Consider the following 25,610-nt stretch of genomic DNA (forward strand, 5'->3'; position numbering starts at 1 on the left):
TGCTTGTGGTGGCTGTTAGTGCACGGCGAGAAGACCACGGCGGCTGCTGCTGCTGGTGGCTGTTAGTGCACGGTAAGAAGGCCATGGCTGCTGTTGGTGGCTGTTAGTGCATGGTGAGAAGGCCAGGGCTGCTGCTGCTGGTGGCTGTTAGTGCACGGTAAGAAGGCCAGGGCTGCTGGTGGCTGTTAGTGCACGGTAAGAAGGCCAGGGCTGCTGGTGGCTGTTGGTGCACGGTAAGAAGGCCAGGGCTGCTGGTGGCTGTTAGTGCACAGTAAGAAGGCCAGGGCTGCTGCTGCTGGTGGCTGTTAGTGCACAGTGAGAAGGCCATGTGTATTCACTCTGTCTTCTATCCCTCACCTGTGGAGTCACTCCCTCTTCCAGTACCTCACCTGTGGAGTCACTCCCTCTTCCACCCCGCTCTGCCTGGAGGTAGTACCTCACCTGTGGAGTCACTCCCTCTTCCACCCCGCTCCGCCTGGAGCTGGTACCTCACCTGTGGAGTGACTCCCTCTTCCAGCCTGCTCTGCCTGGAGGCGGTACCTCACCTGTGGAGTCACTCCCTCTTCCAGTACCTCACCTGTGGAGTCACTCCCTCTTCCACCCCGCTCTGCCTGGAGGTGGTACCTCACCTGTGGAGTCACTCCCTCTTCCAGCCCGCTCTGCCTGGAGGTGGTACCTCACCTGTGGAGTCACTCCCTCTTCCAGCCCGCTCTGCCTGGAGGTGGTACCTCACCTGTGGAGTGATGCCGCACCAGAAGTTGGAGTAGTACGTCTGGGACTCCAGCATGGGAGCGACCACAGAGTGGTTTTCGGCCATCAGCAGCTGGAGGGTTCGGTCATTGGTCAGAATGTTGTCGGTGTCGGTGAACTGTGAAAGAAGTTGGACACAGTCAGCGCCTTGAATATCCTTCCACCCGCCAGAGGCACTTTGTAGAAGCATTTTATTTTAGGGGAGTGGCCAAGATGGCGCCCGAGTTACTGTCCCCCCACCCACCTTCAGAGTTCTGAGCAGCAGATGTCCTAGCATGAAACACTTATGCAATATGAGACACCCACTCCTTACAACCAGCCCTGGTAGAGTGAAAACAAGGTCAGGTGATGGTTGTTTATGTAGGAGGCAGCTCAAAACTGCAGCAGTGTAGAATTCACTGCCACCCGCGTCACAATGTAACCAATATGTAACCCTGACATTTCATATAATGTGTTTTAACAGTTAACTAATGTAAAGTACTGCACTTAAAGTCAATAATAAAATGCTTTCACTGTAGTGTTCAATTCATGTCTTGTGCACTTTAATCACATTAAATGAAATGTAACCAGTGCATGCATTCGTATAACCATTCTCACATTAATTGAATGTAATTGCCCTTAAAACGATAACAATTTATCTAAAGCGTGCACTAATGTCTGAAGTTTAATGTTTAAATGCACTTCTGTGTCATATTTAAGCTCATGTATTAGTAAAGTCTGTGTTCATGTTTACTGTAACATGGAATCCCGATTGGGTGAAATAATTTCCATTCATATTAATATAGGAAGTGAGATGTGCACATTAGAATGTGGAATTACATGTTTATTAGTTTAATGTTAGCTTGACTAGGCCTGTATTTCTTTATCCTGAGAAACTGTTTTCCATTTCTGCTAACGTGTCATTTGATTGCAGGTGCATTCACATGAATTGTTAGTTTGGAAATAGATGTGCTATTATTTTACAAATAGAGAGCCTGAGAAAAGTCCTTGAAGGTGGAACATTAGGAACTCGAGAGTGATATGACTGTTCCTTATTCATGCATGTTGCAAAGATGTCAAGAGGACCAAGGATGACAGCATTCTCAGGACTGGTGTGGGAAGCGCGAGTCATGTTGCAAGTTGCACCGTGGGAAAGGAGAATAATGGAGTTTGTAGTGACGTGACCAAGGAGGCGTTACATGATCGAGTTGTACAGTATTAACTAGGGCTTTCACAAATTGATGGTGAGGAGGTTCCCCTGGACTTTGAGAGGTACTGACCTCTGATTTTCTCTTTCTGTCCCCCATGCTCTGCTGATTGTGGCTAAGGCTTGCACTTGTCGCTCTAATGAGAGTCTTGACTGAGCTTCTGAAATGCTGACACCTTCCGATATTTACTCATTAATTTTTGCCTTATTTTTGCTCTTCACCTTTTTTTATCCTGATGCCTTTTTCTAGATAGATTTTTCCTTTTTCAAAAGCTTAGACTCTCAGTGAGGTTTCTTATTGACCCGTAGATTTAAGTAGCTAGATGCTTCGAACTTGCACTTGTGTAAGGGCAATGGCCAGCGCCTGTCTTCGGAGCGCGAACTACTCTTATTAATATTTTCTATTGCGGTGACTACATTCTTGGTTTGTCTTATGCTGGTGCATCTAAATTCTTCAGAAGATTTAGCTACCCAATTGTTATTCTGTATTTTTAAAACTTGTTTTTGAGATTTGTTTACGTTAACTTGATTGGTCTTTTGTAATAAAACCCTTTAACTTTATTACCGGTTTGGGTCCTTATTGTATGGTCCAATTGGTTATATTGAAATTTAAATGTGGATGGATTGTTACCAGATTCCCTAGTTAAACCCTTGCATTTGTATATGTTTTTACCTTAGGAGTCTAGTTTAAGCCAAAAAGATCTGAGAGGAACAGTACGACCAGTCTTGTGTCAGTATCTCATGTGACTTTTAAAACTCTCCTTTGCATTTTATGCTTTTCAGACAGCTTGTGGCGCTCTCACCTGCAAGCAAGGGATTATGGGTGATGTGCACATCACTGACTTCCTGCTCAGCGCTGGTTCCACTTCGGCTGTAGATGTGCCACGAGGCCAGGGGAGAGGGGCCAGCTTGTGGAGTAGAGCATGTAAGTGCTAAGGACGGACTCAAAGAGGATGAGGAGGGCTCAGAGCACATGAAAGGATGAAGGTTGCATCCACAGTGGAAGAGTTGGGATGAGTAGGGGAAGCGAGGGTCTGTAGCTCCGTGTCCTAGTGAATAAATCCAGCTTGTAAGGTCTCACTAGCTGAATGTGAGGTCCAACATCGTGTTGGGATGCAAATGTCCACATTGTAATTGCATTTATATAGCACTTACTACCCCTGATGGGGCATCAACGCTCTTTTCAGTGAGTAGCACGCTACTCCAGAACCCAAAAGGATTAGTGGTGGATTAGTGTAGGGAAACATGTGGTGTGTTCGTGGTCTCCTGACCTGAGTGTCTAGCTGTATCTGTGCTGGGTTTTTAACCCAGTCACGGTTTGTGGCATGAAGTGCAGAGGTAGCCGCCTACCACGGTTAATCACCCTAATATGACGACCTTTTTATATGTGCCACATGATTGGTAGCTGACTAACCTACCCTGTAAAGTTCTACTGCACTGATATTCCAAGGACGTGTGTGTGTGTGTTTGTGGTCTGCGGGGGCACACACACACTGGGCCTGTCTAACCGTGAAAGAGTGAAGGAAAGCTGTGTTTTACATTTTGGAAACCCCTGGCCTCTTCATGTGCACAAAGTGGGGGTGAAGTTACATTCCCAGACAGTGTGCGGCTGTCAATCCTGACACTGGAGGAATGGGATCCAGACAGACCGAAGAAACAGGCTTCCCTCCTGAAACTCAATGAGGTCCTTTTACTGCCGATGTTGATTTGTCTCCCTAAATACTGCGGTCTGGTGGATGGTCGGGGAAGGGGGGGGGGGAGGAGATTGCAGTTTCAAGTGCCAGGGAGTAAGGGTCAGCCTTCTGTCTCTCTTCCTGATCATGGACACGTGTGGCTGTGATAGATGAGTGAGAACCCAGAAAGCCACCTATTTGGGTCTCTGTTCTGGGTACTCCAACCTGGAGACGACCCTGCCGAGAGAAGCATCCTCTCCACAAAGGCTTAGGGCCTGATTTAGATATTGGCGGATGAGTTACTCTGTCACAACAGAGATGGATATCCCATCCGCTGAAACCTAAATCCCACTATATTCTATGGAATTTAGACCGTTGTGCAGAGTGACCCATACACCAATATCTAAATCTGCCCCTTAGTCTGGAAGACAGTCTTGAAGGACACAGGTTAGACCTCTCAGCTCTTGCCATGGTTTCCTCTGTCTTTTTGGCTTCTGACCTCCTGTTATGATCTGTTGCAGAACTTCATGTTTTGCTGGTTTTATGACTCTGAGCACTTTACCACTGCTGTCTAGTGCTAAAGCGCCAGTGCTGCCTGTGTAAATTGTGATTATAATTGGTTTATCCCGGATTGGCATATTTGACTTACTGGTAAGTCCCTAGTAAAGTGCACTAGAGGTGCCCGTGGCCTGTAAATCAAATGCTACTAATGGGCCTGCAACACTGGTTGTGCCACCCACTCAAGTAGCCCTGTAAACATAGATCAGATCTGCCACCGCACTGTCTGTGAGTGTAGTTTTAAACTGCCAATTCGACCTGGCAAGTGTACCCACTTGCCAGGCCCAAACCTCCCTTTTACTACATATAAGTCAACCATAAGGTAGGCCCAAGGCAGCCCCATTGGCAGAGTGCAGTGCATTTAAAATGTAAGACATGTGCTGGTGTGTTTTACATGTCCTGATAGTGAAATATTGCCAGATTAATTTTTCACTATTGCAAGGCCTATCACTCCAATAGGTTAACATGAGATTGCAGATAGAGACATGAAGTGTGGGATCTTAACTCACAATTTAAAAATACATCTTTTACTGAAGTTGGTTTTTAGATTGTAAGTTTGAAAATGCCACTTTTAGAAAGTGGGCATTTTCTTGCTTAACCATTCTGTGCTTCTGCCTGGCTACTGAATATACATCTGGGTCAGGCTGTTTGTAAATTCCCTCTGAACAGTGACACAGAGGGAGCTGAGGTGTGTCCTGCACTTCCTGATGAGTCTTCCTGGGCTAGGGTGGGAGGGAGGAGCTGGCACCTTCACTTGAATAGGTTTGTGCCTGTCCTCTCACAATACAGTCTCCAAACCCTGGTGTGTATCTGGGGAAGGGCACGGAAGAGGCAGGATTTTATGCACTACAAAGACTTTCCTTTGACAATTGCCTACTTCAAAGGCAGAAATGAGTATAGGTTTTGAACTGCTGACCCCACAACTTCAGATTAGTTCTGGATCAAGAGGAACCTCTGCCAAAGAGAAGAGCTTGATGCTTGAGGAGGACCTGCCACTCTGCCTGTTGCTTTGCTGTGCTGGCTTGCTGCTTCTGCCTTAAGAAGAAAAGGACTGGACTTTGCTTTCTCAAATTCTGATTGTGAAGTTTCTCCAAGAGTTTGGACTGAGCTTGCCCCCTGTTTTGAAGTGTCAGGGCCATCAAAGACTACATCTGCCAACCCCAGGGATCTGTTGCTGAGACCCCCTACCCTGCCAAGTAGTGAAACATCCAGTCCCTGGGCCCTTGAAAGGAGAAGCTGGTGAACCCAAGGTGAAAATCCATGCGCTGGAGCCGAGCAGCAGAAAAATCAATGCCGCGCCTGTACCGCGGCTGAAAAGCATCTCCAGTGAAATCAACGCATCGCCAGCTCAGTGCGGATTCATCTGTGCCATGCATCTGGATTTTCCATGAATCGTCCCTGGGCATCAAAAGCTTCAACATCACCGCACGAACCCGAGGCTTCTTGGCCAGAAATGGACACATCCCTACCTGGCGGAGAAAGAATCGACGCATCGCTTACCCGACTGAGAAAGAATCGATAAATGGCCTCACTTGCGAGTAAGAAATCAATGCATCTCTTGCTTTTCCGATGCATGATCATCGGTGTGTGGCTTTATTTTTGACACATACTGTGTACTTTGTGCTAAAACAACGCATCCATTGATATCTATGGATTAAGACTTTTTTTACTTTAGAAAGTGATATTTCTTTTTGTGTATGTTGGATTTTTTGTAATTTTGGTCTTGTTTGATTTAGATAAATATTGGCTATTTTTCAAAACTGGTGTAGAGTCCTGTTGTGGTGTTTTCACTGTGTTACTGTGTGTGTTTGTAAAAATACTTTACCATTGTCTCTGAGATAAGCCTGACTGCTTGTGCCAAGCTACCAAAGGGGGTGAGCAGAGGTTGTCTGAGCTGGGTATCTCCCTTACCCTGACTACAGTGAGGGTCCCTACATGGACAGAGTGTAAACTGGCTGCCAACTAGTGTAGGAAAGTACCATCTTGCCTGGCATGTTACCCCCATATTTCACTGTATATATGTTGTTTTAGTTGTATGTGTCACTGGGACCCTGCCAGCCAGGGCCCCAGTGCTCATAAGTGTGCCCTGTATGTGTTCCCTGTGTGATGACTAACTGTCTCACTGAGGCTCTGCTAACCAGAACCTCAGTGGTTATGCTCTCTCTTTACAAATTGTCACTAACAGGCTAGTGACCAATCTCACCAATTCACATTGGCATACTGGAACACCCTTATAATTCCCTAGTATATGGTACTGAGGTACCCAGGGTATTGGGGTTCCAGGAGATCGCTATGGGCTGCAGCATTTCTTTTGCCACCCATAGGGAGCTCTGACAATTCTTACACAGGCCTGCCACTGCAGCCTGAGTGAAATAACGTCCACGTTATTTCACAGCCATTTACCACTGCACTTAAGTAACTTATAAGTCACCTATATGTCTAACCTTTACCTGGTAAATGTTGGGTGCTAAGTTACTTAGTGTGTGGGCACCCTGGTACTAGCCAAGGTGCCCCCACATTGTTCAGGGCAAATTCCCCAGACTTTGTGAGTGCGGGGACACCATTACACGCGTGCACTATACATAGGTCACTACCTATGTATAGCGTCACAATGGTAACTCCAAACATGGCCATGTAACATGTCTAAGATCATGGAATTGTCACCCCAATGCCATTGTGGCATTGGGGAGACAATTCCATGATCCCCTGGGTCTCTAGCACAGAACCCGGGTACTGCCAAACTGCCTTTCAGGGGTTTCACTGCAGCTGCTGCTGCTGCCAACCCCTCAGACAGGTTTCTGCCCTCCTGGGGTCCAGCCAGGCTTGGCCCAGGAAGGCAGAACAAAGGACTTCCTCAGAGAGAGGGTGTTACACCCTCTCCCTTTGGAAAAAGGTGTCAGGGCTGGGGAGGAGTAGCCTCCCCCAGCCTCTGGAAATGCTTTGATGGGCACAGATGGTGCCCATCTCTGCATAAGCCAGTCTACACCGGTTCAGGGATCCCCCAGCCCTGCTCTGGCGCGAAACTGGACAAAGGAAAGGGGAGTGACCACTCCCCTGACCTGCACCTCCCCTGGGAGGTGCCCAGAGCTCCTCCAGTGTGCTCCAGACCTCTGCCATCTTGGAAACAGAGGTGCTGTTGGCACACTGGACTGCTCTGAGTGGCCAGGGCCAGCAGGTGACGTCAGAGACTCCTTCTGATAGGCTCTTACCTGTGTTGCTAGCCTATCCTCCTTCCTAAGTAGCCAAACCTCCTTTTCTGGCTATTTAGGGTCTCTACTTTGGGGAATTCGGCAGATAACGAATGCAAGAGCTCATCAGAGTTCCTCTGCATCTCTCTCTTCACCTTCTGCCACGGAATCGACCGCTGACTGCTCAGGACTCCTGCAAAACCGCAACAAAGTAGCAAAGACGACTACTGCAACCTTGTATCGCTGATCCTGCCGCCTTCTCGACTGTTTTCCTGGTGGTGCATGCTGTGGGGGTAGTCTGCCTCCTCTCTGCACTAGAAGCTCCGAAGAAATCTCCTGTGGGTCGACGGAATCTTCCCCCTGCAACCGCAGGCAACAAAAGACTGCATCACCGGTCCTCTGGGTCCCCTCTCAGCACGACGAGCGTGGTCCCTGGAACTAAGCAACTCTGTCCAAGTGACTCCCACAGTTCAGTGACTCTTCAGTCCAAGTTTGGTGGAGGTAAGTCCTTGCCTCCCCATGCTAGACTGCATTGCTGGGTACTGCGTGATTTGCAGCTGCTCTGGCTCCTGTGCACTCTTCCAGGATTTCCTTTGTGCACAGCCAAGCCTGGGTCCCCGACACTCTAACCTGCAGTGCACAACCTCCTGAGTTGTCCTCCGGCGTCGTGGGATCTTCTTTTGTGACTTCGGGTGAGCTCCGGTTCACTCCTCTTCATAGTGCCTGTTCCGGCACTTCTGCGGGTGCTGCCTGCTTCTGAGAGGGCTCCTTGTCTTGCTGGACGCCCCCTCTGTCTCCTCACGCAATTGGTGACATCCTGGTCCCTCCTGGGCTCAGCAGCATCCAAAAACCCTAACTGCGACCCTTGCAGCTAGCAAGGCTTGTTTGCAGTCTTTCTGCGTGGGAACACCTCTGCCAGCTTCTTCACGACGTGGGACATCCATCCTCCAAAGGGGAAGTTCCTAGTCCTCTTCGTTCTTGCAGAATCCACAGCTTCTACCATCCGGTGGCAGCTTCTTTGCATCCACAGCTGGCATTTCCTGGGCATCTGCCCAATCTCGACTTGATCGTGACTCTTGGACTTGGTCCCCTTGTTCCACATGTACTCTTGTCCGGAAATCCATTGTTGTTGAATTGCTGGTGTTGGTCTTCCTTGCAGAATTCCCCTATCACGACTTCTGTGCTCTCTGGGGAACTTAGGTGCACTTTACACCTACTTTTCAGGGTCTTGGGGTGGGCTATTTTTCTAACCCTCACTGTTTTCTTACAGTCTTAGCGACCCTCTACAAGCTCACATAGGTTTGGGGTCCATTCGTGGTTCGCATTCCACTTCTAGAGTATGTGGTTTGTGTTGCCCCTATACCTATGTGCTCTCATTGCAATCTATTGTGACTGTACATTGCTTGCATTGCTTTCTATTGCTATTACTGCATATTTTTGTATTGTGTACATATATCTTGTGTATATTTGCTATCCTCATACTGAGGGTACTCACTGAGATACTTTTGGCATATTGTCATAAAAATAAAGTACCTTTATTTTTAGTATATCTGTGTATTGTGTTTTCTTATGATATTGTGCAGATGACACCAGTGGTATAGTGGGAGCTTTACATGTCTCCTAGTTCAGCCTAAGCTGCTAGAAACACCTCTTCTACACTAATAAGGGATACCTGGACCTGGTACAGAGTGTAAGTACCCCTTGGTACCCACTACAAGCCAGGCCAGCCTCCTACAACTAGATACCCCATTTCTAGCAACATGAAAGAAGAAATGACCCCAATGGGTTCTGAAAGTGGACAGAATGCACATTGTGTGTGTGCTGCACATGTGTAAAAGTGGGAGCTCTTGACCCACCTACAGTTCCAGTTCTAATTTCTCTCTGACCAAGGAGGGGGTCCTCTACAGAGTGCCCAGGGGACCACTGTGACACCAGAACTGGCCTCCGCCTGGCACCTGCTTCCCAGAGGCGGAGGGACATTACCTGGAGTCTGCCAGACCCAAGACCTCCTTACCTTCAGGAAACTTCTCAAGACCTGGCTGTTCGAGCAGTGGCAGCACCTCCCTCCCTCAGCACCTTGAGACCCTCATGGGTGAGTAGTGCGCATTACAAATTCCTGATTAACTGGAAAGAAGAGCTGCTCCTTGTTCGGGAATGTCTGGGGGATCTTGACTGGAAGAAGAGGGGATGAGTGAGCCGGTCCTTCCAGAACAAGCGGACTACTGCGTGGGCAAGACATCTGGCTCGTGGAAGTGCGGCTGTTCTAGTCCAAGCTCAGAGCTGGCCACTGTCGCTGAAGCGAAGACGTCACAGCACACAGAAGTCTTCCTGAGTGGATTGCACCACCAACCTTGCTTTTGCAGGCCCGACAATTGCCCCAAAGTCTACCCAAGCAGTTTGTGCAGCTAAAGAAGAGACTATTTCAGAATCACAGCCCTCGCCAAGTGTGCCTCAATCGTCTTTGCTATTGCAACCGTGGCACTTGCCTCAAATGGGCTCAAGCGATCTACACCACTATAGAAGACACCTGTGAAGGCCTCTGCCCTCTCTCAATGTGTGTCGATGTGGACTACGCTACTAGAATTGAAGCTCCTGCCTTAAACCACATGCCACTGTGTGTCCGAGAGACTCTGAGACTGCTGAGATGCTGACCAGAAGTGCCCCGATCGGACCAAGTTACTGCAACTGCTTGCGTGTAGTCTGCAATACGGAGTGTGGATTAAACCACTTATTTTTCACAGTGAAAAGCACTGGGTTAGAAAATCACATTATTGTAGGGGTGGGTGTCTATTGGGTGAAGAGACTGTTGTAACCCCACAACAACTTCCCTGAGAAGCCTGTGACTGCTCTCCATCACTCCCAGTTTGCAGAACCATAGTAGGACAGACGCTGTGACATTAGAGGAAAACAACCCCGGCCCCATTGCTATGGCCCTGCTCGCCCGATGCATTTCCCAACAGGCTCTGACACATTGCATGGTCAATCTCCATCTAAGAATCAGGTGAGGGAAGGGAAGCGATGTATGAAAGCTCTACTCACCAGATATGAGAAAGGCCCTGCAAAGGTTAATGGGTAACACGTAACCGACGTTGCCATGTCAATAGTGGTAAGGTATCGCCCACTCATTGTAGAGCAAAGGCCTTCCTTTACAGGCCAGGCCCATCACACACAATAGGTAACTTACCAAGATGTAGTCAGCCCGTTGCTGCCTGGCATAGTTCAGTGCGGCTTGTTTGAGTTTCATGAGGTGGTCGTAGCGGTCTTTGGTCCAGTGCTTGGGTCCAGTTTCTCCAGGGTAAGACCTGGGTGAGGTAAACATGCAGGGGAATAAAGGTGTCACTGGTATGCAACCACTGCACAGCTGACACAGCCTCCCTGGTACACAGAGAACAATACTGCACACTTCAGCCCAACATCACACATGGAAAGGAACCTTGCACCGGTGCCCTGGTCCTTACACACCAGCCTCAACCCTGCCCCGGGGAGCCAACCAAACAGCGACCTCTGAAATTACACAGAAAATGAATGCAGCGAAGGAGGTTGTAAATGTTAATCAGTAGTGCACAGCGAGACCACCCTCACAGAATGGGGCTTTGGGTGGTGCAGACTAGTAAAGCCTTGAAACCACCTCCCGGGGTCTTCAGGGGAGGGATGCAGGCCATAGGTCTGCTGGGCAGGGGTTGGCTGAGGGAACAAACAAGTACATGTTGGTCACAAGGAGTCAGGTAGGATATAAGGCTTGTTTTTGAGAAGACTCGTGAGGTGAGCATTTATTGCTGGTGTTACAAAAGGTTAGAACTAGGATATGGCACAAAAAAGGTATTAGAGGCATCGAGGAGCGACATTATGAAGCCAGGGGTGCTTCAACAAGCACAGGTGCCTCGGGTGATGCGTCCAGTGAGGCAGGAAGGGGTGGTGGCTGCTGTGCTAGGGTACTCGTCCCCAAGTTTGAAAAAGTGCCCCTTGGTAAAGCAGGAACCCGTATCAGGGAGGTGGCATGCAGGCAAGATTGGAAAAGCATCAGTGCGCCCCACCAGTGCAGACAGACCGTGCTGGGTGAGAGCGTGGTCAGCAGAGGTGCTGGTGGAATTCCCTGTGAAGACCATGGGCAGTAAAAACACTGACGAAGCGTTAGAGGCTGCTGCGCGAGTCAGTAAGGCTGCAGTGCCTTTGGTTGGCCTCCAGGAGCTGCTGTGGTGGAGCGCAGGGGCGGGTCCTGAAGCAGACACGCCCATGCTTGTGCGCGGCCCCGCCCCTCTTACCATTGACATAGACAGAGGACTAGAGAGTCCGACTGTCACGATGGCCGCGAGCCATGTCAGGAAGCGCCTGGGTTACTCGGAAGGTTCCGACCCCCTGTGTGAAAGTAAACGACGAGCACGGGGGAGCGAGGGTTATAGCAGTCAGCTCCACGGTGCGGGCAGGGGCGAGCGAGGGTTATAGCAGTCAGCTTCCACGGTGCAGGCAGGGGGGAGCGAGGGTATAGCAGTCAGCTTGCACGGTGCGGGCAGGGGCGAGCGAGGGTTATAGCAGTCAGCTTGCACGGTGCGGGCAGGGGCGAGCGAGGGTTATAGCAGTCAGCTTCCACGGTGCGGGCAGGGGCGAGCGAGGGTTATAGCAGTCAGCTCCACGGTGCAGGCAGGGGCGAGCGAGGGTTATAGCAGTCAGCTTCCACGGTGCGGGCAGGGGCGAGCGAGGGTTATAGCAGTCAGCTTCCACGGTGCAGGCAGGGGCGAGCGAGGGTTATAGCAGTCAGCTTCCACGGTGCGGGCAGGGGCGAGCGAGGGTTATAGCAGTCAGCTCCACGGTGCAGGCAGGGGGGAGCGAGGGTTATAGCAGTCAGCTCCACGGTGCGGGCAGGGGGGAGCGAGGGTTATAGCAGTCAGCTCCACGGTGCAGGCAGGGGCGAGCGAGGGTTATAGCAGTCAGCTTCCACGGTGCGGGCAGGGGCGAGCGAGGGTTATAGCAGTCAGCTCCACGGTGCAGGCAGGGGGGAGCGAGGGTATAGCAGTCAGCTTCCACGGTGCAGGCAGGGGGGAGCGAGGGTATAGCAGTCAGCTTCCACGGTGCAGGCAGGGGGGAGCGAGGGTTATAGCAGTCAGCTTGCACGGTGCGGGCAGGGGGCGAGCGAGGGTTATAGCAGTCAGCTCCACGGTGCGGGCAGGGGCGAGCGAGGGTTATAGCAGTCAGCTCCACGGTGCGGGCAGGGGCGAGCGAGGGTTATAGCAGTCAGCTTCCACGGTGCAGGCAGGGGCGAGCGAGGGTTATAGCAGTCAGCTCCACGGTGCGGGCAGGGGCGAGCGAGGGTTATAGCAGTCAGCTTCCACGGTGCAGGCAGGGGGGAGCGAGGGTATAGCAGTCAGCTCCACGGTGCAGGCAGGGGCGAGCGAGGGTTATAGCAGTCAGCTTGCACGGTGCAGGCAGGGGGCGAGCGAGGGTTATAGCAGTCAGCTCCACGGTGCGGGCAGGGGCGAGCGAGGGTTATAGCAGTCAGCTCCACGGTGCAGGCAGGGGCGAGCGAGGGTATAGCAGTCAGCTTGCACGGTGCAGGCAGGGGCGACCGAGGGTTATAGCAGTCAGCTCCACGGAGCAGGCAGGGGGGAGCGAGGGTATAGCAGTCAGCTTCCACGGTGCAGGCAGGGGGGAGCGAGGGTTATAGCAGTCAGCTTCCACGGTGCAGGCAGGGGGCGAGCGAGGGTTATAGCAGTCAGCTTCCACGGTGCAGGCAGGGGCGAGCGAGGGTTATAGCAGTCAGCTTCCACGGTGCGGGCAGGGGCGAGCGAGGGTTATAGCAGTCAGCTTGCACGGTGCAGGCAGGGGCGAGCGAGGGTATAGCAGTCAGCTTCCACGGTGCAGGCAGGGGCGAGCGAGGGTTATAGCAGTCAGCTTGCACGGTGCGGGCAGGGGCGAGCGAGGGTTATAGCAGTCAGCTTGCACGGTGCGGGCAGGGGCGAGCGAGGGTTATAGCAGTCAGCTTCCACGGTGCAGGCAGGGGGGAGCGAGGGTATAGCAGTCAGCTTGCATGGTGCAGGCAGGGGCGAGCGAGGGTATAGCAGTCAGCTTGCACGGTGCAGGGAGGGGCGAGCGAGGGTTATAGCAGTCAGCTTCCACGGTGCAGGCAGGGGGGAGCAAGGGTTATAGCAGTCAGCTTGCACGGTGCGGGCAGGGGCGAGCGAGGGTTATAGCAGTCAGCTTCCACGGTGCGGGCAGGGGCGAGCGAGGGTTATAGCAGTCAGCTTGCACGGTGCAGGCAGGGGCGAGCGAGGGTTATAGCAGTCAGCTTGCACGGTGCAGGCAGGGGGGAGCGAGGGTTATAGCAGTCAGCTCCACGGTGCAGGCAGGGGCGAGCGAGGGTATAGCAGTCAGCTTGCACGGTGCAGGCAGGGGCGAGCGAGGGTTATAGCAGTCAGCTTCCACGGTGCGGGCAGGGGCGAGCGAGGGTTATAGCAGTCAGCTTGCACGGTGCAGGCAGGGGCAAGCGAGGGTTATAGCAGTCAGCTCCACGGTGCAGGCACGGGGGAGCGAGGCTTATAGCAGTCAGCTCCACGGTGCAGGCACGGGGGAGCGAGGCTTATAGCAGTCAGCTTGCACGGTGCAGGCAGGGGCGAGCGAGGGTATAGCAGTCAGCTTGCACGGTGCAGGCAGGGGCGAGCGAGGGTTATAGCAGTCAGCTCCACGGTGCAGGCAGGGGGGAGCGAGGGTATAGCAGTCAGCTTCCACGGTGCAGGCAGGGGGGAGCGAGGGTTATAGCAGTCAGCTTCCACGGTGCAGGCAGGGGGCGAGCGAGGGTTATAGCAGTCAGCTTCCACGGTGCAGGCAGGGGCGAGCGAGGGTTATAGCAGTCAGCTCCACGGTGCAGGCAGGGGCGAGCGAGGGTATAGCAGTCAGCTCCACGGTGCAGGCAGGGGGGAGCGAGGGTATAGCAGTCAGCTTGCACGGTGCAGGCAGGGGCGAGCGAGGGTTATAGCAGTCAGCTCCACGGTGCAGGCAGGGGCGAGCGAGGGTTATAGCAGTCAGCTCCACGGTGCAGGCAGGGGCGAGCGAGGGTATAGCAGTCAGCTCCACGGTGCAGGCAGGGGGGAGCGAGGGTATAGCAGTCAGCTTGCACGGTGCAGGCAGGGGCGAGCGAGGGTTATAGCAGTCAGCTCCACGGTGCAGGCAGGGGGGAGCGAGGGTATAGCAGTCAGCTTCCACGGTGCAGGCAGGGGGGAGCGAGGGTTATAGCAGTCAGCTTCCACGGTGCAGGCAGGGGGCGAGCGAGGGTTATAGCAGTCAGCTTCCACGGTGCAGGCAGGGGCGAGCGAGGGTTAAAGCAGTCAGCTCCACGGTGCAGGCAGGGGCGAGCGAGGGTATAGCAGTCAGCTCCACGGTGCAGGCAGGGGGGAGCGAGGGTATAGCAGTCAGCTTCCACGGTGCAGGCAGGGGGGAGCGAGGGTTATAGCAGTCAGCTTCCACGGTGCAGGCAGGGGGCGAGCGAGGGTTATAGCAGTCAGCTTCCACGGTGCAGGCAGGGGCGAGCGAGGGTTATAGCAGTCAGCTCCACGGTGCAGGCAGGGGCGAGCGAGGGTATAGCAGTCAGCTTCCACGGTGCAGGCAGGGGCGTGCGAGGGTTATAGCAGTCAGCTTGCATGGTGCAGGCAGGGGGGAGCGAGGGTTATAGCAGTCAGCTTCCACGGTGCAGGCAGGGGCGAGCGAGGGTATAGCAGTCCGCTTGCACGGTGCAGGCAGGGGCGAGCGAGGGTATAGCAGTCAGCTTGCACGGTGCAGGCAGGGGGGAGCGAGGGTATAGCAGTCAGCTTGCACGGTGCAGGCAGGGGCGAGCAAGGGTTATAGCAGTCAGCTTGCACGGTGCGGGCAGGGGCGAGCGAGGGTTATAGCAGTCAGCTCCACGGTGCAGGCAGGGGGGAGCGAGGGTTATAGCAGTCAGCTCCACTGTGCAGGCAGGGGGGAGCGAGGGTATAGCAGTCAGCTTCCACGGTGCAGGCAGGGGGGAGCGAGGGTTATAGCAGTCAGCTTCCACGGTGCAGGCAGGGGCGAGCGAGGGTTATAGCAGTCAGCTTCCACGGTGCAGGCAGGGGGGAGCGAGGGTTATAGCAGTCAGCTTGCACGGTGCAGGCAGGGGGGAGCGAGGGTATAGCAGTCAGCTTGCACGGTGCAGGCAGGGGGGAGCGAGGGTATAGCAGTCAGCTCCACGGTGCAGGCAGGGGCGAGCGAGGGTATAGCAGTCAGCTTGCACGGTGCAGGCAGGGGCGAGCGAGGGTATAGCAGTCAGCTTCCACGGTGCAGGCAGGGGGGAGCGAGGGTTATAGCAGTCAGCTTGCATGGTGCAGGCAGGGGGGAGCGAGGGTTATAGCAGTCAGCTTCCACGGTGCAGGCAGGGGCGAGCGAGGGTTATAGCAGTCAGCTTCCACGGTGCAGGCAGGGGCGAGCGAGGGTATAGCAGTCAGCTTCCACGGTGCAGGCAGGGGCGAGCGAGGGTTATAGCAGTCAGCTCCACGGTGCAGGCAGGGGCGAGCGAGGGTATAGCAGTCAGCTTGCATGGTGCAGGCAGGGGCGAGCGAGGGTATAGCAGTCAGCTCCACGGTGCAGGCAGGGGCGAGCGAGGGTATAGCAGTCAGCTTGCACGGTGCAGGCAGGGGCGAGCGAGGGTTATAGCAGTCAGCTCCACGGTGCAGGCAGGGGGGAGCGAGGGTTATAGCAGTCAGCTTGCACGGTGCGGGCAGGGGCGAGCGAGGGTATAGCAGTCAGCTTCCACGGTGCGGGCAGGGGCGAGCGAGGGTATAGCAGTCAGCTCCACGGTGCAGGCAGGGGCGAGCGAGGGTATAGCAGTCAGCTTGCACGGTGCGGGCAGGGGCGAGCGAGGGTATAGCAGTCAGCTCCACGGTGCAGGCAGGGGGGAGCGAGGGTTATAGCAGTCAGCTCCACGGTGCAGGCAGGGGCGAGCGAGGGTTATAGCAGTCAGCTTCCACGGTGCAGGCAGGGGGCGAGCGAGGGTTATAGCAGTCAGCTTCCACGGTGCAGGCAGGGGGCGAGCGAGGGTTATAGCAGTCAGCTTCCACGGTGCAGGCAGGGGGCGAGCGAGGGTTATAGCAGTCAGCTTGCACGGTGCGGGCAGGGGCGAGCGAGGGTATAGCAGTCAGCTCCACGGTGCAGGCAGGGGGCGAGCGAGGGTTATAGCAGTCAGCTTCCACGGTGCAGGCAGGGGGCGAGCGAGGGTTATAGCAGTCAGCTTCCACGGTGCAGGCAGGGGCGAGCGAGGGTTATAGCAGTCAGCTTCCAAGGTGCAGGCAGGGGGGAGCGAGGGTTATAGCAGTCAGCTTCCACGGTGCAGGCAGGGGGGAGCGAGGGTTATAGCAGTCAGCTCCACGGTGCAGGCAGGGGGGAGCGAGGGTATAGCAGTCAGCTCCACGGTGCAGGCAGGGGCGAGCGAGGGTATAGCAGTCAGCTCCACGGTGCAGGCAGGGGCGAGCGAGGGTATAGCAGTCAGCTCCACGGTGCAGGCAGGGGGGAGCGAGGGTATAGCAGTCAGCTCCACGGTGCAGGCAGGGGCGAGCGAGGGTATAGCAGTCAGCTTGCACGGTGCGGGCAGGGGCGAGCGAGGGTATAGCAGTCAGCTTCCACGGTGCAGACAGGGGGCGAGCGAGGGTATAGCAGTCAGCTCCACGGTGCAGGCAGGGGCGAGCGAGGGTATAGCAGTCAGCTTGCACGTGCGGGCAGGGGCGAGCGAGGGTATAGCAGTCAGCTTCCACGGTGCAGGCAGGGGGCGAGCGAGGGTATAGCAGTCAGCTTGCACGGTGCGGGCAGGGGCGAGCGAGGGTTATAGCAGTCAGCTTGCACGGTGCAGGCAGGGGCGAGCGAGGGTATAGCAGTCAGCTTGCACGGTGCGGGCAGGGGCGAGCGAGGGTTATAGCAGTCAGCTTGCACGGTGCAGGCAGGGGCGAGCGAGGGTATAGCAGTCAGCTTGCACGGTGCAGGCAGGACGCTACTGAGAGCCAGTGGAGTGGAGGGGTAACAGGCAGGGTGGGGGAGGCTTTCCGCAGAGGCAGGGCGGAGACGTGACTATCACCGGAGCGCTGTCCTCTAGGCGCTAGGACTACGAGGAAGGAGTCAGGTCTCCAGATCGGAGAGAAGCGAGTATGTCACGTGGGGGAGGAGGCAGAAGAGAGCAGCAGCCAGGGGAGCTTCAGGCACTTCTTAGGTGGTGCAGCGCCCAAGAGCACACGCGACGGCACCCAAAGAAACGCTTGGGAAAGGGGAGCACATGGAGGTTTTTAAGCTTCTGCATAGAGAGGTGATAGCGAAAGAAACACCCAAAGAGCTGCTAACTATTGACAACTGGCGGCTGCTTTTCTTATGTACCGCAGCCGTATTGTGAAAAATACCCAAAACGCTGTGTTCCACTTTTCCCATCTACGGAGCTGGTAGGTAAAGCACAGACCACGTTCCGAGGGTTGTGATGAGCAATAGCGAGCCAGGCTCTCATACGATGCAGAAGGTGTAGCTCCGCACCACGTTGTCTCGCAGGCCGGTCCCCATGTCTACAGCCCGTGGTTTCCCTTTGGTATACTCGCCCTTTCAGGGACTCCCACCCAAGCAAGGCTGCTCTTGCAAATAAGGAATTGGTACAACAGGGGAGCAGGCGGTGCTTGGAGTTTTAACAGCGAGTACTGTATTAGAAAGTTCTGTAGCATATGACACGAAGGCCCCCGGTGGAACGGTAGACACCCAGTGACCTACTGGGGGATGCCAGCGGCCCCTTCACAAGTGGGGTACTGCTTGCAGGACTATCAGAATACAGAGGACGCAGAATTGCTCTGGCAGGGATTTGTGCTTTGGAGTTGAGTCACAGCAGTCCCCGGAGGCTAGCTTGGTGGAGAACTTGCGCTCTGCTAAGGAGTTACTGGGTGTCATTTGGGCCAAGTTGTTGAAGGAAGGGAGCATGGAAGGGCCGTTCCAGCAATGGCCTTTGCAGAGCTTGATGATCTCTCCGAAGTCGTTCCCAAGAAAGAGATGAGTACAGGTTGATTCAGCATCTATCATGGCCAGAGAGTGGTTCCGTCAATGGCCACCTCGCACAGGAGCTAACGCAGGTGGCTTACACTTCTACTCATGTGGTTTAAGCTGGTGCTTGGGATGGGAGCCGGGCATACATGGCTAAGTGTGACATCAAATCAGCTTTTCACTTGCTACAGGTACATCCACAGGATTTTCTGCTATTGGGGATTCAATTCTAGGGACAGTTTTTGGTGGATAAGGTGCTTCTTATGGACTGTGACATTCCATCTGCTCTGCTTGAACAATTTAGCTGCTTTTTACAATGGACTTTTGAAAGATTTATGGGGCAGAAAACGGTCACTTGCTATTTGGATGATTTTCTGTTGGTGGGGGGGTCACAGAATTCAGAGAGATGCAAGAAAATGTTGGGTGATTTTAGGAGATAATGGCAGATATTGGGGTTTCATCACACTTCAGATTGATTCAGAGCCTGTGGAGGTTTGCTTGCTGGAACAGACAAGGAGGGTTCTGCTAGAGTTTTTGGGCCACATGGTGGCAAGGCGGAAGGCCACCGTGAGGGAGATGCAGGTGCTGTTAGGACTCTTCAGTTACGGGTGCCGGGACGTAAACGCGGGGCGCATATTTTGGAGGTGCATAAGCTTGTCATTTACAGGTTCTCAATAACCTCACCACAGGGTGCGGATATCCAAAGGAGGAAACACTGCTTCGCAAGTTTGAAGGTGTTCTTGGACAGACGTTCGAGAGGAGTGTAGGAAAGTACCATCATGCCTGGCATGTTACCCCCATATTTCACTGTATATATGTTGTTTTAGTTGTATGTGTCACTGGGACCCTGTTCTCCAGGACCCCAGTGCTCATAAGTGTGCCCTGTATGTGTTACCTGTGTTATGACTAACTGTCTCACTGAGGCTCTGCTATTCAGAACCTCAGTAGTTATGCTCTCTCATTTCTTTCCAAATTGTCACTAACAGGCTAGTGACCAATTTCACCAATTTACATTGGCTTACTGGAACACCCTTATAATTCCCTAGTATATGGTACTGAGGTACCCAGGGTATTGGGGTTCCAGGAGATCCCTATGGGCTGCAGCATTTCTTTTGCCACCCATAGGGAGCTCTGACAATTCTTACACAGGCCTGCCACTGCGGCCTGAGTGAAATAACGTCCACGTTATTTCACAGCCATTTACCACTGCACTTAAGTAACTTATAAGTCACCTATATGTCTAACTTTTACCTGATAAAGGTTGGGTGCTAAGTTACTTAGTGTGTGGGCACCCTGGCACTACCCAAAGTGCCCCCACATTGTTCAGGGCAAATTCCCCGGACTTTGTGAGTGCGGGGACACCATTACACGCGTCCACTATACATATGTCACGACATATGTATAGCGTCACAATGGTAACTCCAAACATGGCCATGTAACATGTCTAAGATCATGGAATTGTCACCCCAATGCCATTCTGGCATTGGGGAGACAATTCCATGATCCCCAGAGTCTCTAGCTCAGACCCGGGTACTGCCAAACTACCTTTCCGGGGGTTTCACTGCAGCTGCTGCCAACCCCACAGACAGGTTTCTGCCCTCTTGGGGTCCAGCCAGGCTTGGCCCAGGAAGGCAGAACTAAGGACTTCCTCAGAGAGAGGGCGTTACACCCTCTCCCTTTGGAAAAAGGTGTCAGGGCTGAGGAGGAGTAGCCTCCCCCAGCCTCTGGAAATGCTTTGATGGGCACAAAGGGTGCCCATCTCTGCATAAGCCAGTCTGCACCGGTTCAGGGATCCCCCAGCCCTGCTCTGGCGTGAAACTGGACAAAGGAAAGGGGAGTGACCACTCCCCTGACCTGCACCTCCCCTGGGAGGTGCCCAGAGCTACTCCAGTGTGCTCCAGACCTCTGCCATCTTGGAAACAGAGGTGCTGCTGGCACACTGGACTGCTCTGAGTGGCCAGTGCCAGCAGTTGACGTCAAAGACTCCTTCTGATAGGCTCCTCCAGGTGTTGCTAGCCTATCCTCTCTCCTAAGTAGCCAAACCTCCTTTTCTGGCTATTTAAGGTCTCTGCTTTGGGGAATTCTTTAGATAACGTATGCAAGAGCTCATCAGAGTTCCTCTGCATCTCTCTCTTCACCTTCTGCCAAGGAATCGACCGCTGGCTGCTCTGGAAGCCTGCAAAATTGCAACAAAGTAGCAAAGATGACTACTGCGACCTTGTAACGCTGATCCGCCTTCTCGACTGTTTTCCTGGTGGTGCATGCTGTGGGGGTAGTCTGCCTCCTCTCTGCACTAGAAGCTCCGAAGAAATCTCCTGTGGGTCGACGGAATCTTCCCCCTGCAACCGCAGGCACCAAAGAACTGCATCACCGGTCCTCTGGGTCTCCTCTCAGCACAACGAGCGAGGTCCCTTGAACTCAGCAACTCTGTCCAAGTGACTCCCACAGTCCAGTGACTCTTCAGTCCAAGTTTGGTGGAGGTAAGTCCTTGCCTCCCCACGCTAGACTGCATTGTTGGGAACCACGTGTTTTGCAGCTACTCCGGCTCCTGTGCACTCTTCCAGGATTTCCTTTGTGCACAGCCAAGCCTGGGTCCCCGGCACTCTAACCTGCAGTGCACGACCTCCTGAGTTGTCTTCCGGCGTCGTGGGACCCTCCTTTGTGACTTCAGGTGAGCTCCGGTTCACTCTTCTTCGTAGTGCCTGTTTCGACTCTTCTGCGGGTGCTGCTTGCTTCTGAGTGGGCTCTTTGTCTTGCTGGACGCCCCCTCTGTCTCATCACGCAATTGGTGACATCCTGTGCCCTCCTGGGCCACAGCAGCATCCAAAAACCCTAACCGTGACCCTTGCAGCTAGCAAGGCTTGTTTGTGGTCTTTCTGCACGGAAACACCTCTGCAAGCTTCTTCACAACATGGGACATCCATCCTCCAAAGGGGAAGTTCCTAGTCCTCTTCGTTCTTGCAGAATCCACAGCTTCTACCATCCGGTGGCAGCTTCTTTGCACCCACAGCTGGCATTTCCTGGGCATCTGCCCACTCCCGACTTGATCGTGACTTTTGGACTTGGTCCCCTTGTTCCACAGGTACTCTCGTCTGGAAATCCATCGTTGTTGCATTGCTGGTGTTGGTCTTCCTTGCAGAATTCCCCTATCAGGACTCCTGTGCTCTTTGGGGAACTTAGGTGCACTTTTCAGGGTCTTGGGGTGGGCTATTTTTCTAACCCTCACTGTTTTCTTACAGTCCCAGCGACCCTCTACAAGGTCACATAGGTTTGGGGTCCATTCGTGGTTTGCATTCCACTTCTAGAGTATATGGTTTGTGTTGGCCCTATCCCTATGTGCCCCCATTGCATTCTATTGGGACTATACATTGTTTGCACTGTTTTCTATTGCTATTACTGCATATTTTGGTATTGTGTACATATATCTTGTGTATATTTGCTATCCTCATACTGAGGGTACTCACTGAGATACTTTGGCATATTGTCATAAAAATAAAGTACCTTTATTTTTAGTATATCTGTGTATTGTGTTTTCTTATGATATTGTGCATATGACACTAGTGGTACTGTAGGAGCTTCACTCGTCTCCTAGTTCAGCCTAAGCTGCTCTGCTAAGCTACCTTTTCTATCAGCCTAAGCTGCTAGACACCTCTTCTACACTAATAAGGGATACCTGGACCTGGTGCAGAGTGTAAGTACCCCTTGGTACCCACTACAAACCAGGCCAGCCTCCTACATTGGTGGCAGCGGTGGGATAAGTACTTGCAACTACTTACCACTTTGCCATTTTGTACTTTTCATAAGAGAAAAATATACAAAACAAGTTCAGTGTATGTACACCTAACCAAAAAGGTTTGCTTTTCTTCTCTTACTCTTTTGCTAAGTGCTGAAAAGTACCTCTAAAAACTTTCAAAAAGTTCTTTAAAAGTTTTTTTTTTTTTAATTCTGTTCTTTAAAAAAGTTCTGAAACTTTTTCTTTCTTTTTCGGTCCCTTAAACCTTTTCTATAATGTCTGGCACTGGTCAAACTGTTGATCTGACCAAACTTGCTTATGATCACCTTAGCTGGAAAGGAGCAAGGAGTCTCTGCATTGAAAGAGGTTTAGGGTAGGGAAGAATCCCTCTAGAGAACTGTTAGTTAACATGCTCATTGAACAAGATAAGACCTTAGTTGGCACTTCTGTTGAGAGATTAGCTGATGGTTCCCACTCTGATTCTGGGGCACCCCCAGTAAAGGATTTAGAAGGGAACCTTCCCAACCTGCCCATTAGCAGGCCACCTAGCATTGCTGGTACTAATGTGAGTTCTCATCACAGTAGGAGTGTTAGTTCTGTAAGCCAGGTTGTTAGAGTGCCAATTGTTAGGGACAGGTCTCCCTCTGTTCATTCTCACCATTCTTCTGTGTCAAGGCATGCCCAACCCACCCACCCTGAAGACAGTGTGTTAGAAAGGGAGCTCAATAGATTGAGAGTGGAAGAATCCAAGCTGAAGCTCAAGAAGCAACAGCTGGATTTAGATAGGCAAGCATTTGATTTAGAAAAAGAAAGACAGAGGTTGGGGTTAGGACCCCATGGTGGCAGCAGCAGTATTACAGATAGTAATCCTGTAAAAGAGCAGGATTCTAGGAATCTACACAAGGTAGTTCCCCCTTACAAGGAGGGGGATGACATTAACAAGTGGTTTGCTGCACTTGAGACTGCCTGTAATGTACAGGGGGTCCCTCAAAGGCAGTGGGCTGCTATCCTATGGCTATCTTTCAGTGGAAAGGGTAGGGATAGGCTCCTTACTGTTAAGGAAAGTGATGCCAATGATTTTACAGTTCTTAAGAATGCACTCCTTGATGGTTATGGCTTAACCACTGAACAGTACAGGATCAACTTCAGAGAAACCAAAAAGGAGTCTTCACAAGATTGGGTAGACTTTGTTGACCATTCAGTGAAGGCCTTGGAGGGGTGGTTACATGGCAGTAAAGTTTCTGACTATGAAAGCCTGTATAACTTAATCCTGAGAGAGCATATTCTTAATAATTGTGTGTCTGATTTGCTACACCAGTACCTGGTAGACTCTGATCTGACCTCTCCCCAAGAATTGGGAAAGAAGGCAGACAAATGGGTCAGAACAAGGGTGAACAGAAAAGTTCATACAGGGGGTGACAAGGATGGCAAGAAGAAGGATGGTAAGTCTTCTGACAAGGGTGGGGACAAATCTAAAAATGAGTCTTCATCAGGCCCACAAAAACACTCTGGTGGGGGTGGTGGGCCCAAATCCCCTTCAAATCAAAACAAAGAAAAGAAACCATGGTGCTATTTATGTAAAATAAAAGGCCATTGGACAACTGATCCCAGTTGCCCAAAGAAAAGCACCGAGCCTCCTACCACCACAACCCCTGCTGCTACACCTAGTGCCCTTAGTAATAGCAGTGGTGGTGGGAGCAAACCTACTAATAGCCAATCCAAGGGAGTAGCTGGGCTCACTTTTGGTAATTTAGTTGGGGTTGGTCTTGTTAGGGAGACCACAGAGGCTGTGTTAGTCTCTGATGGGGCTATTGATTTGGCCACCTTGGTTGCTTGTCCCCTTAATATGGATAAGTACAAGCACCTTCCCCTAATAAATGGTGTTGAGGTTCAGGCCTACAGGGACACAGGTGCCAGTGTTACAATGGTAATAGAGAAACTGGTCCACCCTGAACAACACCTACTTGGTCACCAGTACCAAGTGACTGATGCTCATAACAACACTCTTAGCCACCCCATGGCTGTTGTGAATCTCAAATGGGGGGGGGGGGGTTACTGGTCCAAAGATAGTTGTGGTTGCCTCAGATGTACCTGTAGACTGTCTACTAGGGAACGATTTAGAGACATCAGCTTGGGCAGAAGTGGAGTTGGAGGCTCATTCAGCAATGCTGGGCATTCCAGGGCATATTTCTGCTTTAACCAGGGCTCAGGCCAAAAAGCAAAAAGGACAGGGTGACTTGGATCCTGGAAGAATGGACCAAGTGCTCCCTAAAGCTAGGGTTAGTAAAGGTAAAACACTACCTACTATCCCTCCCTCTACAGTGGATTCAACTTCTGAGGAAGAAGCATTTCCAACCTGTGCAGAACCTACACCAGAGGAGCTGGAAGCAGACACTGCTGAGCTTGTGGGTGAAGGGGGGCCTGCTAGGGAGGAGCTGAGTGTGGCACAGCATACCTGTCCCACATTAGAGGGTCTAAGACATCAAGCTGTCAAACAAGCAAATGGGGATGTCAGTGACTCTCACAGAGTTTACTGGGAGGACAACCTCTTGTATACTGAGGCAAGGGATCCAAAACCTGGAGCTGCCAGGAGATTGGTGATTCCTCAGCAATACAGAAAGTTCCTCCTAACTCTAGCCCACGACATTCCCTTAGCTGGACATTTGGGGCAAATGAAAACTTGGGACAGGCTTGTCCCCTTGTTACATTGGCCTAGAATGTCAGAGGACACAAAGGAATTTTGTAAGTCCTGTGAAACCTGTCAAGCCAGTGGCAAGACAGGTGGCACTCCAAAGGCACCCCTTATTCCACTGCCTGTGGTTGGGGTTCCCTTTGAAAGGGTAGGGGTTGACATAGTTGGCCCCCTTGATCCTCCTACTGCTTCAGGCAATAGGTTTATCTTGGTGGTAGTGGACCATGCCACCAGATATCCTGAAGCTATTCCTCTAAGGACCACTACAGCTCCTGCAGTGGCAAAGGCCCTCCTGGGAATTTTTTTCCAGGGTGGGCTTCCCAAAAGAGGTGGTATCAGACAGAGGAAGCAATTTCATGTCTGCTTATTTAAAGGCCATGTGGAAGGAATGTGGTGTTACATACAAGTTCACTACACCCTATCATCCACAAACAAATGGACTGGTTGAGAGGTTTAATAAAATTCTCAAAGGAATGATAATAGGACTCCCTGAAAAACTCCGCAGGAGATGGGATGTCCTGTTACCTTGCCTCCTTTTTGCTTACAGGGAGGTACCCCAAAAAGGAGTGGGCTTCAGCCCCTTCGAATTCCTATTTGGACACCCTGTAAGAGGTCCTCTAACACTTGTGAAGGAGGGTTGGGAACAACATTTAAAAGCTCCTAAGCAAGACATAGTGGACTATGTACTTGGCCTAAGATCTAGGATGGCTGAGCACATGAAAAAGGCCAGTAAAAACCTTCAGGCCAGCCAAGAGCTCCAAAAGCAATGGCATGACCAGAAGGCTGTTCTGATTCAGTATCAACCAGGGCAGAAAGTGTGGGTCTTGGA

General features: G+C 52.4%; 1 protein-coding gene across 1 annotated transcript in view; it reads right to left on the reverse strand.

Moving 5' to 3' along the window:
* Positions 1 to 25,610, reverse strand: part of CERCAM (cerebral endothelial cell adhesion molecule) — a 188,268-nt gene that overhangs the window by 125,833 nt on the left and 36,825 nt on the right. The window contains exons 3-4 of the mRNA XM_069236967.1: positions 10,540 to 10,657; positions 734 to 868 (exon numbers count right to left, since the gene is read on the reverse strand). Of these exons, the coding sequence (XP_069093068.1) occupies positions 734 to 868; positions 10,540 to 10,657 (253 nt within the window). The remainder of the gene's footprint in view (positions 1 to 733; positions 869 to 10,539; positions 10,658 to 25,610) is intronic.

Source organism: Pleurodeles waltl, chromosome 6, assembly GCF_031143425.1.
Source record: "Pleurodeles waltl isolate 20211129_DDA chromosome 6, aPleWal1.hap1.20221129, whole genome shotgun sequence".
NCBI classification, from domain to species: Eukaryota; Metazoa; Chordata; class Amphibia; order Caudata; family Salamandridae; genus Pleurodeles; species Pleurodeles waltl.